Below are 13558 nucleotides of genomic sequence, written 5' to 3'. Positions count from 1 at the left end.
GTGTGTGTGTGTGTGTGTGTGTGTGTGTGTGTGTGTGTGTGTGTGTGTGTAATGAATATACTGCTTATTTACATGCTTGATTTGAGTTTCTGCTGTAGCTTTGTATCAGTGGAGTAAGTTTTCTGGGCGTTGCATCTCGGATCTCTCCATGGCTATCATTACATTAAGGCAGAAAGGCAAGAGGCATTTTTTTTTCCCATGCCTCTCTCTAGAAGCCAGTTTGCTGTTAGACTGCTGAAAATGGTATATTTTAAAAATTCTGCCATGTATATGAATTAACTTTCCAAAATTACCTGCTTGTCTATCTTTGTGGATAAGTTTCGACTGCTAATTTTACAATGCTTGGCTGGGTAAAATGCTCCTTTCCTCCTACTCCCTGTTCAGAACTAAACTTTTGTTCTGTATGAACCAGCATTTTTTCTTGAAGGATGCTCTAAAAAGAGAGAAAAGAAAGGAAGGATTGAATATCGTTTTACAAGGAGAGAGAGAATCTATAAAAACTATTTATCCCACACTTGGCAACCTTTTGCTTGCCCGCGTGCCGTTGGCACCGTGCCAGCGTTGGCGGAGGCTAATGCCTCTGCTCTTGCCAGAAGTCTTTCTTTGCTGGCTGCGTTTTTGCTCCCTATGACTGACTGTTTATTCACCTGATTGCTCTGTTTCAGCATTGCTGATGTCATGGCATCTTGGAGACAATAAGAACACTTAGTCTGTCCAAACTGTAAAACAGCCGTGATGTCAGAACTCTCTAAGTGGTCTCCAAGAGCTTTGCTTTGTGCACACTTCAAATGGCCTGAGATGATAGATGTCAAAAACCCCTACAGCTACTTTTGAAGGTTAGACTGTCCAAGAAGGATCTTTTTTGCTAAGCTCTGTGCTTTGGGGTTTTCCAGCCTTGCATTCAGCACATGCGTGTGTTGGTGGAGAGTATTGAATTCTCAATTCAGAATGTCCCGTGATTTTTGGGAGGGAGCATCTGTAAAATATTCGTATTTATTTAAAAAACGCCCTTTACCTGGTAGGTGCCGTTATAAATTGCTCAATAAATAACTTGCAGTGGGGTGCATGTTTGAATGAGATTACCAGAATACTTTGACATTTCAGGCTTGCGTGTTGTGTGAACCCTGAAAATGCCTCCCCTTTCTGTCCTCTTGGAGTAAAAGGGAGAGGCTAAAGGAAAAAGCAGGAACTCTTTCCCAGGAATCTTTCACTTGTATCTAGTTCTAGATGTCTCTGCTGAATCGCTTTTTTGGGGAGAAGAATAATTCTGTGTCTTAAATTTTCTCGCGTTGGAAAATGCTGTGGGTTATTTTATCAGTTGAACATAGCAAATATTGCTAGCGGTATTCTTGCCACAACTTCTGCCTCTCAACAGGTGTCAGTACTTAAATAAGGGGAAAAGCATTATGTGAGGTTAGGTTCTGCCAACCCCAATTTAGTGACTGTTCATGAATTAATGCAACACTTACGTAATACATAACGTCATAAAATTAAGACCCAGGAGGGACTATTAGTTCATCTAGTCCAGTGTCCGTTATATCACTGATCATGACATTTTCACCAAGTTCCTAGAGTCCTGGATCCAATAACTTGTGTTTTTAGATTAAGCATATTTGCCAGAAAGGCACCCAGACTCCAGCTGAAGATGGAGAATCTGCTACTTTCCTTGGCACTTTGTTCCAGTGTTTAATTAACCCTCTTCCCCCCCATCCCTTACTTATTTGAATTCCTTTGCCTTCAGCTTCCAGTCACTGGTTCTTACAAGAGGAAAGGCCTCTTGTATATCCAGTATTCCCCTTTGATTACTGTGTACAACCATCTTCCAAGTCACCTTTCCATCTTTCTGATGAGCTAAAAAGGTTGAGTTCTTTAAGTGCATCTCCCTCGCAGTATTTCCCCAGCTGTTTTTTTTGGCCCCTTTTTGCCTTCTCTCCAGTTTTCCAGCTTTCCTCTTTATTGGTACTGTATAGTGACATATCTTAATCCAAATATTGCCATATACCAAGTCAAAAATCTCATAAGAATTGAAGTGCCTTATATTTGTGCAGTTACCTTTTATCAGACAAACTTGTGGTCTCGTCAAAGAATAAAGTTAGATAGTTCTGAAAAGCCCCGTTATCTATGTTTAAACAAACAAAAAGAAATTGTAGAGCTCCTGTCCTCTGGTTCTTTATCAAATTAATCCAGGTCGGCTTTCCTTTTATTTTGCCTGGGATTCATGTTAAATTAACCATCCAAGAGTTATTCTGGTTGTCATTTTGCACCTTCTTGGATATCAGCACTTTATTGGCACACTTGTGGAATTTCCTTGATATTCAGACACTTACTAAAATTAGCATCTGCAGGTCGGCATTTATATTTCTTGTAAATCCCCAGAAATACCCATTTAAAAAATGTTTGCTCCTCATAGCTGTTGTATTTAGCATTCTTCTTTCTTATTAACAAACTGGAAAATGCTTGTTTCTCATCATGTGAAAGAGTACATCCTTTTGCTGCTTCCTAGTACAGAACAAAAATATCATTGAGCACTTCTCCCTTTTTGGCATTGTTAACAATTTTTTATTTTCTCCAGCTAAAAGTGCATCTATAATATTGCTACAATTTTTAGTTTTTCTAATAATCTCAAACTACAAATTATATCCATTAGTTTGTCAGCCATGAATTTTGTTTCTTGATGTCTTTAGCTTCCCTTATCAATTTTCTACATTTAATAATCTGTAATTTATACTAGTTTATATTAATCATCTCTCATTTTAAAATGTATCTCTACTTTGCCTTTTCATAGCTCCCTTTTATTTCTGCTTTGGGAATTTTAGCCCAGGTTGTCATTTTTAGAATAGTAGCTTTTTGGATGTTTAATGCATCTTTACAAGCTCTGAATTTTCATTCACATTTTTCTGTCTATTTGTCCTCTCCCCAGTTAATGTTGCTCAGTTTCCCTCTGAAATTAGGGAAAGGGAAATTTTCCCTTTGTAGGCGCTAAATCTCAATATAAATGCTAGCTGGGACTTTGTTGAGAGGAATGGTAAAAGTAAAAGCAAATTTTAGATTGGTTGGTATGTATAGGACAGGCACACAGGCAGGCAGCTTTGTTGTTTCAACCTTTTTAAAGAAAATGGGTAACTCAGTTGTCCCCTTAAATTGTTGCAAAGTGCAGTGAAATTTGTTAAAGGACCATAATGACAAATTAGGTGGAGAAGCGAAGCTTCTGAGCTGTCAAAAAGAGAAATTCTTCGTGCTAAGTTTTAAATGAGTAACTGTTTTAGAAGAGCTTTTGTTAAAACTGCTAATTTTTTTCAGCGTTTACAAAATACCAACGTCCGCGTGTTAAGTTCTGTGTCTTCCATGGTTCAGCTTGCTTTTTTTTGTAGCTCAGAGGCAGAGTTCACCACACAATGTGAGGGAAGACTATTTCTGTGCTAGATTGTTCACGACTAGCTGAGGGCTTGAGGAAACATAAAGGTCTTTCCCCAGGAGTGAAATAAATTGGATCTTTTTGTGCTATATTTATCTGTACTATTTGTGCAGCTGCCTCTTGTTTTTTGGAAACGTCTGTCCAATTAAAAGCAGAAATCACAGAAAGTTGCTGTAATTAATCTAGCAGTGAACTTTGCTCACGGAGGCAACGGGGCGTTTTTTTTCTTAGTAGGGTTGTGAACTGGAAATCTAGTTACCATACTAAATCTAAGTTTGGCACTCACCCGGAACAGCAATCCATCTGCTGGCGCGACGCACTGCCCAGGGTTTTTCAAGAAATCCCTTAATAGTCCTGAGCACTAATAATATTTATATACATTAAGATGAGCCTGAGTTTACAGCAGTCTAGCAAGGCCAGCATCTAGGCACCCTTACGTTGAGTGAGGCACTTTACTCATTTGTCCTGGGGTAAATTGTAATACCACTCACTGATCAATAAGTATGCGCTGTATTTGTCTCGGTTTTGCTTTATCAAAGACATTGACTTTTTTTTTTTAAGGCTTTGCATGATTTTTCAGTGTTGGGCTCTTCTTCTCTATTGTCTTGAAGGATCAGGGATGGTGTTTTTGGTTTGGGGACAGATAACGCATGTACTGTTACAGTTCTTTAAGGTTGTGTTTGGAGTAGAATGAAAATACGGTTTTAAAGAACACTTTCGTTGTGTATTCGTTAGTCATCTTTGTGCAACATTTATGTGGGCCTAACGGGCACTGCTTTACTGACGGGTCTGTCAGCACTTCTCTTCAAATGGTTTTCCTTCCTCTTGTTTGTATTATTCCTGAAAAGTTTTGACTCTGAAAAGTGATGTTTCTCTCGCCACCTTTTCAAGCAACAGCATTGATATTGGCGGGAGTTTGGTCCTGTGTGCCTGCGTTGCGAGTCAGATAAGTTCTTGCTCCGTTAGTGACATACAAGACTCAATATGCAAGACTGGGATTGTACTTGTACTAATTACAGAGAGTACTCGCCTTGTACAATCATTTTTCCTGGTGGTAGTGTGCAAGGGAAAAAGGCTGCTACATGGCACTTGGATCCCAGATTTGAATTTGTGGGGTTGGCAGTTAAAAATCTTGTAAACCGGAGCATATTTGATGCAGAAACCACTGTGATCAGTAAACATGGAACCTCTCGGATGCTAGTTCTACAGATGCACCATATTTACCTGAATCCAAGCCAACTTAGTATTTCAGATGCACCACCCCCTGCCCCCCCCCATCCTTTACATAGAACATTATACATTTATTTTATAATTTTCTGTATATAGGAGGTAATTATTGAAGGGTCATCTTAAATTTGTCCCCAGTCAGAGAAGGGGAGGGGAGAAGTCAGGCAGTCTGACCCTCATACTTTGCTCTCCCCATCCCTCTGCTTGTGCCTTCCGTAGCCTGTCCCCTCACCTGATCCCTACCCCTGGCTGCTACCCAATTCCCCACCCGCAGTGCTGCCCCATTCCCCTCTTGCACAGCTGTTCCTTATCCCCCACCTGAACCCTGACCTGCACTGTTACCCATTTCCTCCACCCATTCCTGATTCAGGCTGCTGCCCATTCTGGGCCCTAGCCTTGGCCTTTGAACCCACACTTACCAGATTGCTGCGGCGGCGGTGGCGGCAGGAACAACTCCAGCATCTCTGGCTCTGACCTGAAATTGGAGCTGGGGCAGAGTAGGAGCACTGGTACTCAGATCCAAGATGATGCTTGTTTTCTTTCTTGTTGACAGAAGAGAGGGGAAAAAACCCTCATCTTGGATTTAAGTAAATATTCTGAATTAGCCTGGCACTTCGAAGCTGTTAACTAATGGCCTCCCGTGACTGAGACTCAGCACTGGAGTGTCTAGATCTTACAAAGTGTGGGTGGTTATGTCAAGCAAATTTTTGTTTTGAATTGCTTAATATTAATATCCCAGCCATGCCCACCTTCTCTAGCAGGCTTGGGGTTGTGTTGCAGAAGGTGCATATGATGGGCATATGAAAAGTGGAACCCTAGCCCAAGGTTGATGAAATCGAAGAATTTGGTCAGTTACCTTGAAACAGCTTGGTCAAAAACTCTCGGATTTGAACCTTTTCATACGCATTGAAACAAGTTCACTTTGACAGTGGAATTTTGCAGGTACCATTTTGCAGGCTGTGCTGTGGGTGGGGTGAGAGAGCTTGTTCTGCACTCTCACGCTGTGGGTCCCTTTCTCTCTTTCTGAACAACAGCCTAGCAGATTATGTAGCAGATTGGGTGGGAGCAGGGAGAAAATGTGCAGGCTGGCGTAGAATCTGCTGTGCTGTCTTGGCGGTTTTTCTCCGTTGTCGGTTGTTTGGGGACATGTAGCCTCTTTCGCTTTAGGATGTTAACTGCTTTCTAGTCAGGTAGTTGTTACTTTCCTTGGCCTCTAATCCTCCTGAAGTGTTGTTTTATGCTGTTGGTATTGGTACTGTTTTCTAGTCGAGTTAGAAAGTGGAAAACAGTTACCTAATGAAAACCAGATTTCCTATCTGTATTTATTTACAGAGCCTCTGGCATACAGCTAGCATGGCTAAAAGGCCATACAGCGCTGTAATCAAAATGTTGTTACGTAAATATAAATGCCGCCACTTCTTTTGATGTAACAATAGTAAGATTGTCTATTAAGGCCCTGCTTTTTGTTCATTTTCCCTCCCACGCTCAAATGTCCACACCTCCAAACTCTGGAGCTTAAATAAATATGCTTTTCTTGTCACAAGTGTGATATGATGTGAACAAGTGTGATTCGCCCTTGGGGGAAGGCTGAAATGCATGACACCCTTCAGGAGGGGGAGGAATCATAACTCCCATTGCATAGTATCTCATGTGTAGCATCTGCACTTTATTACATCTCATTTTGCCTACAAAAGTGACATTGGGATGCTATGTTGGGGTCAGCCTAACCATGTGTGCTGCAGTATAGTGAGGCTTTATTGCACAAGTGCAATTAAGTTGTTTTAAAGGAGGCTGGTTTAGTTGCCACTAAAAGACCAATTTGAAATACAAATTGGAAAGACCAGGAAAAAAAAGAAGAAAGCTCTCAAAGACAGTAAGGCAGCATTCAGAAGAATATCAGGGCTATGAAGTGATTTCTAGTCTTCACTTGTTTCCATTATCCATGCACTGGCCTCACTTTCAACAGTTTTTCCTCATTATTTTTCTTGCTTGTATTTTAATTTCTAGGCCCAGTGGAATATGAGCGTAGACCATATTTACATTGCTGCTTTTTAAATGATGTTGGCTCAGCCCTTGCCTTGTGCTCTCTCTTCGCAGTGTGCCCCAGCTCTTGTGGCAAGCGAGCCTGCACAGACCAGAACGAATGTTGCCACCCCGAGTGCTTGGGAAGCTGCACCGTGCCTGACAACAACACGGCTTGCGTGGCCTGCCGCAATTACTTCAGCAATGGAGTCTGCGTGCCCGTTTGCCCCCCCAACACCTACAAGTTCGAAGGCTGGCGCTGCGTCACCAAAGAAGAGTGCGCCGAAGTCCCTACCTCAGAGCTAAGTGAATACGAGAGGTTTGTGATCCACAATGACGAGTGCATGGCAGAGTGTCCCTCTGGATTCATACGCAATGGGAGCCAAAGGTAATTCAGTGGTTGGGCTGCCTGCCATATTTCTGGAGTATTCCCTCCTATTTGATTGCAAAGTGTGTCAGGAAGTGTATGTGTGGGGGGGGAGATAAACTAGGGAAATTCTCAAGCCCTTGCTTGTGTGTGTGTGTGTGTGTGTGTGTGTGTGTGTGTGTGTGATTATCCTGTGGCAGTATGACAAGAGAAGGACTCCACTCAGACCAAGTTACCCATCTCCGAAGGCATAGTCGTGTGTGTGTGTGTGGCAGTATGACAAGAGAAGGACTCCACTCAGACCAAGTTACCCGTCTCCGAAGGCATAGTCCTGCCTGGTGCTGAGCATTTTCAGTTCACATTTCAGGTGAGAATTTGGACAACTCGGTGTTGCACTTAAACGGGTTTAAACCGAGTGCTCTTAGAATTGACACAACACTCAGTTGACGAATAGCAGGAAGGCTTGCTTTAATAACTACCAACAAGCTACAAAACTAAATGACAGAAAAAGACTCTTTCCCAATATAAAATTAGCTATTAGTCCTTGCATTATCTTAAGTGCGAAGAGATTTTTGGTTCTCCCCTCCCCTACTTTTCTGCCCTTTCTCTTTTTAATTTTCAGCCATTGCCTTTTTCAGCCAGCCTCTTTTCTAGCTTGAATTATTACTACTGTAGTGTTTCCCTTACTCGCCGTTGGCTTTTCTTTCTCCTGTTTCCCCACTCCCCTTCCCTACTTTACCTTTTTGCTTTCCTAATTTCTACCTATTTATAGTCTCACTGACATCCCACCACACTTAACTTCTCTCATTCCTTGGAGTCTCAGACCAGCAGAGACTCCCTATGCCTGGGGAAGGGTGACTACCCAAAAGCTTGCTAAGAACTTCTTTCCAACTACTCAGGTCTAGTAAAAGATATCACACCTACCCAAAGTACCTTGCCTGCCTATATAGTTTGCTTGCCTTCACTTGCTTAGACTTTTTCTCTGGCTTACTTATCTTGGAGATACACATGTGATGAGTGTCTTAGGTCTCTGCCAACAATTTTAACCATCACTTTTATTATTTTATGGCACGGGTCTGGCATTGGATACCTCACTGTCTCAATGCCTAATGGGTTGCAAGCTATTAGCGGAGTTTGATTTCCTTGTGGCAGTCTTGTCACCACAACTCAGCCTTGCCCCAGCCACAGTCTTGCATTTTTGTGCAAGGGACACTGCCCAAGCTTTCATAGCTTTTCATATCCAGCAGTTGGCACAGTGTGCGACCGGATTTTGAAATTAGAAAAAACTGCCTGGTGAAAACCAAGCCGGGCTGGAAGAGGTATGTGGAAACATCAGGAAATAGTCAGAAAGGGGTTCTGCTCTGTGTTGCCATCCAGTGAGCAGATCGTTTCTGTTTCCCACACATTAATTGTTCTGTGCATGCTTGTATTCTGCTTCTGGCCTGTGTGCTTTAGCCAAGTGCCTAGCTTTGTTGCTGCCTGTAGATTTATTCACTTAATTTACTTTGCTCTTAGAAGACACCAGCACCACTTCAGAACAGAATGCTAGCACAGGCGGTTATAAAATAGCACAGCAGCTCACGGTGTTGTAGGGAATGCATTTTTTTTTCCCGTGAAAATTACCGTGACTCATCGATAATTCTTGGAATTTAAAATAATGTGGCCTGATAGGTGTGTTTCCCATTTTGTAGTTTATTCAGTGGCCAAGAAAACAATTTTCGATGGCCACCGATTAACCCTTTGTTCTTATAAAGCCTTTGACTTTCTTGCAGACAGGGTTCTTTGGATAGATGCGGCATCTTTTATCAGGCCAACTAACTAGTTGGAAAAATTGTTCTTTGCAAGCTTTTGGGCACAAACACTCTTCTTCAGGCATAGGGGAGATCTCTTAGGACTGTTGGGCTCCTTGGGCTTTTTGTAGTTTGTATCCTGGCTTCACCTTTATTTGGGCAGGTGAGTTGGGTGTGGTGAGCGTAGGAACCTACGCCGTTTCCGAGGGAGAGGTGCCACCCTGCTCTGCCTTTCCTAGAGTGAATGTCATCCAGACAAACACTTTCCTTGGAAAGTCTCCAGTTGACATTCAGATGCAAACAATGCAGCTTTGTGCTAGCTTGGGGCCAGATATTTACCTGCAAAACTTTTTCCTTGCTGTCTTCCCGAGTGGCTCTTATTCTCCACTTTAAAAACACTCTCATAAAAGCCACTGTGCCAGACAGCTTATCTTATCAAAGCTCTGCCTTCGCGGCAAAGACTAAAGAGAGTTGTAACTCAAGGCCAGTGAATGTTTTATCCCCCAGGTTCCCAGAGACTGTTTTAACCAGTAGTTGCAAATGTGGGGAGTTGCTCACATTCTTCTGACACCGACTCTGGCTCAAGTGCCTCTTGCCCATGCCTGCAGCTCTTAGTGGCTAATGGCACGTTCTGGTGTAGCATTTGAAATGGGAGCTCACGGCAGAGTCATGGAAGCTCCTTCCTTTCATTGTTTGTGCCTGGAAAACAACTGTTGTATCAGATTACTGGTTTCTCGAAGCTGAAGCAAAAGTGGGTCCGGTTACCGTTTTCGGCAATAAACAGGAAGCCCTTGCGCACCGCTGTGTGATACAGGGCTTTTGTCTCCAGAACCTGGGTTTTCTTTCCTGTTGCTTGCTTTTGTTTCCATGAAGTGGTAATCTGCTGCAGAGGTTTAATTATACCCTTCCACCCCCCCCCCCTCAAAAGGACCATAAAAATTGCACTCAACTAATGTTTGGGTCGACTTCAATGTGTTCTTCCCTTCCACCCCCATCTTGACTCTTGTACTAAGTGTTTTTGAGTATGCAATAAAAATACCAAGGCAAATGTTTTAGTTTTATTTTAGTATTTTTAATTCATTTAACCCTTTGGGTCCTTTTCCTGGTTATTTGATTCTCTTGTGGGCTTTTGTAAGAACAGAAGCTGTTCTTTACCAGTAGTTGCCAACTTCTATTCAGGGGAAACTTACTTTCCTACAATTCAGCCAGAAAATGTGGATAGACTGGCATCGAGACGGTTACCAATTTGAACAATACACAGTAAGTAAAAACAGTGTTTCAAGCGTTAGCCCTGGCCCAATTGGAAGAAGGCTGAAGTCTTTCCAAGGTGCCTAATGGAGTAGGGTGCCCACCCAGCCTCTGCTGAAGTTCATTGGGAATTGGGTTCCTTCAAAGTCTTTATCCTCAGCTTGTTATTAGTGAACTGCTGCTGCTCGTATGTGAGAGAGGGCAGTGTGACCTCTCCTGTGTTTTTTGATTTGCCCTTATTGCTGTATGAACTGTGAAAATGCAAGGGCCGGGACTTGCTCTGAATAGGCTTTTCATCTAGGTGGATCCCAGAGCATTTCACAAACTGATTTGCAGATAGTATATCAGGAATCACTTCCTCTATTGCTGATAATGTATTTAACTCTTCCGGTAATTACAGCTGTGTGCCACTGCCCGGGATCACTGCAGTGGCACCATGCAGTCATAGGTGCATGGAATCAGGAGACAGTCGTATTTCAGGAGACAGGGTTCTTTGGGTAGATGCAGTATCTTTTATTAGACCAGCTAAATAGTTGGCAAAAATGTTGTTTGCAAGCTTTCAGGCACAAACATCCTTCTTCCGAAATAGAGAGAGTTTGCTGGTGAATTGTGTGCTTTGCTGGGTAGAATAGAAGCCAAAATCCAGGACAGCGCACGGTTCACCAGCAGACTGACTCTATGTTGGAAGAAGGGTGTTTGTGCCCAAAAGTTTGCAAATAACTATTTAGTTGGTCTAATAAAATACTGCATCTACCCAAAGAACCTTGTCTACCCACGTCCTTATATCAACACAGCTACAACCAACAACCCTAAAGCATGAAACACATTTCAGAAGAGGCAGTCTTTTTCCCAGCTTGAAAAATTTGTGCTTTCTGATGTTGCAAATGGAGAACCTCTTCCAAAACAATGTCAGATCAGCCAACTCTGTGTTGTGAAAGCCACAAGTCTTTACTTCTGGTCTCTCTTCCTTCCCACCCAGCATATTCTGCAGCCCTTGTGAAGGGCCTTGTCCAAAAATCTGTGAGGAGGAGAAAATAAAGACCATTGATTCTGTCACGTCAGCGCAGATGTTGCAGGGGTGCACTGTGCTCAAGGGGAATCTGCTTATTAACATCCGCCGTGGAAGTAAGTATTCTCCTTTTCGGAGCTTTTGTCAAGGTTTTTAAATGTTGGTGCATGCGTGCGTGCATGCATGTGTATGTGTGTGTACACGTCAGTACAAAGACAAGAACGCTAAAGACCAATACTAAAAGCAAGGTCTTTAAAGCAGTTGCTAGTTTCGTACTTGCGTCAGGACTCTCCAGCACACCATTTGGTGCACGTCATCCAGGTGCTGAACCACTGTGTGTGAAGTAACCTAACCAGTCAAATCCAACACTGCACTTCTCTTGCTCTCCCCATTGTTTTGGCCCTTTCCAAGGCATGTCCAAACAGAAATGAACTCTGGATACGGTTTGTCAGAACAGTGATTCATCAGTTGGGAGCACTCCAACAGATGTCAAGCTTCAAAGCCATTATTAGTTTTTTGGTTTGAAATAAACATCCAAATGCCTTCAAGGGTGAGTGTAGGTTGGAGTGCCTTGAGTTTTGTGCCTGTGTACTGTAGCCTGTGGGGTGCTAGGTTTCCTACTTATGGCTATATCCAAGGAGTTAAAAAGAGTAGTGAGTGGATTGAGGAGGCGCTACTTCACAGTCAGGGCGGCTAGGGTCTGGAACCAGCTTCCAAGAGAAGTGGTGCTGGCTCCTACCCTGGGGGTCTTTAAGAGGAGGCTAGATGTACACCTTGCTGGAGTCATTTGACCCCAGTACTCTTTCCTGCCATGGCAGGGGGTCAGACTTGATGATCTGCTCAGGTCCCTTCTGACCCTACCGACTATGAAACTATGATTGTCTTATTATATTTCACATCTGCAAGGACAGGCTCGTCTTCTCCAGGACCTTGAACAACTTTTACTTCAGTCACTCCATGCAGGTCGCTGAGTAATAGATTTTTGCTCCTGAGCACTGTATGATAACATAATTTTTGGTCCGTTTCATGTTTAGAATGAAATTGCTTCTTGGCCTCTTGAAGGCTCAGATCAAGTGTATATTCTCCCAGGGAACTAAAAATAAGTTAAAATATATCCTTTCCCAGCTCTTTAAAGTGGTAAGTGACTGACTATCAACAGGCAGAAGACTGGGCAGTGTGGCATCTTCCTCTCTGAAGTGGAAGAGGATACACGGAGTTTGTTCATCAACTAGGCAACTAAAGCTGTGCACAGCTCAGATGAGCTGCAGTCAGCCAGGTAGGTAGCTGTGTTAGCCTGAAGTCAGCTGGAAGGCAGGGCAGTGCAGCACCTTTTAGAGACTAACTTGTTCAAAAAGGCGTGAGCTTTTGTAGGCCACAGCCTACTTTGTCGGCTGCTATGATAACATAGATATGGTGTCACAGATGGTTTCATGGCATCTGATTGAGTGACCTGTAGCCTACGAAAGCTCATATGTCTCTGAACAAGTTAGTCTCTAAAGTGCCGCACTGCCCTGCCTTCCAACTAACTTCAGGCTAATGCAGCTAACTACCTGCCTGACTGCTGATTAATTAACAATCTACTTAATTTGCAGTTCTGCAGATTTTGCAGAAACCGCAAAATCCACAAAATTAAACCAAAAAACCCCTTAAAAATAAAATGCTGCCTCCCTAGTGAGAGCTGCTCCCTCATTCCTCTTACTCCTCTAGGGCTTCTCCATCAATCAGTGCTGAAGGGCAGCAGAAGCCAAGATGGTGGCCCCTAGTCCTGTTCCCCGCTCCTCCCCCCCCTGAGTTCTCTTTGCCAATAGATGCTGAGGGCCATCAGCCATCAAGATGGTGACTGACCCCTTCTTCCCCCGGGGCTTCTCTGCCAGCCAGCGCCAAGGGGTGGGGCCTCTCTGTCGATCAGTGCTGGGGGGGTGGGACAGCTGCAAAATGACCATGGAATGAGAACTTTACACCATGATCAACCTGCAAAAATTGGTAAGTGCCCCCCCCCCCTCCAATTTTCGGTAGACCCCTACCAGTAGTCTGAACCATGCCCACAACTTAATTTAGCTTTAGTCTCCTGACTTGGGGACCAAGTCCAGGTATCTTCTTCTACTTCAGAGGGTGCTCCCTGTGACCCTCCTTGTACAACCTGGACCTGGTGCCAGCCCTGTTCCATGAAGGTATCATTACGGTTTTGTCCTCAAAGTTCTGCCAGCTCATGTTGTACTTGGAACCAAAGTGTTCATAAATCAGCAGTTCCCCAGCCCTTGCTGATGCAAACCATACTGAACAAGCTGTAGGCAACGTTTTGTGCTTACTGCCCCCTCCCCCATAAAGCCCATTTCACCTTTTAACACTTTAAAAGTTGGCTTTTAAATTCTTGTAGCTGCTGTCCATAATGGCGTTTCTTGTAGGCATCATGCTCCTCGCATGAGGACAGTGGCTTCTGTGATTTCCACCCCCTCCTTATTTTGAAGATCTGTTAAAAT

The 13558-nt window shown here is 43.3% G+C and overlaps 1 protein-coding gene across 2 annotated transcripts in view; it reads left to right on the top strand.

Moving 5' to 3' along the window:
* The window catches only part of IGF1R (insulin like growth factor 1 receptor), a 250493-nt gene that overhangs the window by 185393 nt on the left and 51542 nt on the right, over positions 1 to 13558 (top strand). For both annotated transcript variants that reach the window (XM_019533782.1, XM_019533781.1), the window contains exons 3-4: positions 6740 to 7052; positions 11049 to 11194. In XM_019533782.1, the coding sequence (XP_019389327.1) occupies positions 6740 to 7052; positions 11049 to 11194 (459 nt within the window). The remainder of the gene's footprint in view (positions 1 to 6739; positions 7053 to 11048; positions 11195 to 13558) is intronic.

The sequence above is a fragment of the Crocodylus porosus genome, unplaced genomic scaffold (assembly GCF_001723895.1).
Source record: "Crocodylus porosus isolate Cpor-Errol unplaced genomic scaffold, CroPor_comp1, whole genome shotgun sequence".
NCBI classification, from domain to species: Eukaryota; Metazoa; Chordata; order Crocodylia; family Crocodylidae; genus Crocodylus; species Crocodylus porosus.
This window is presented reverse-complemented; position numbering and strand designations above follow the sequence as displayed.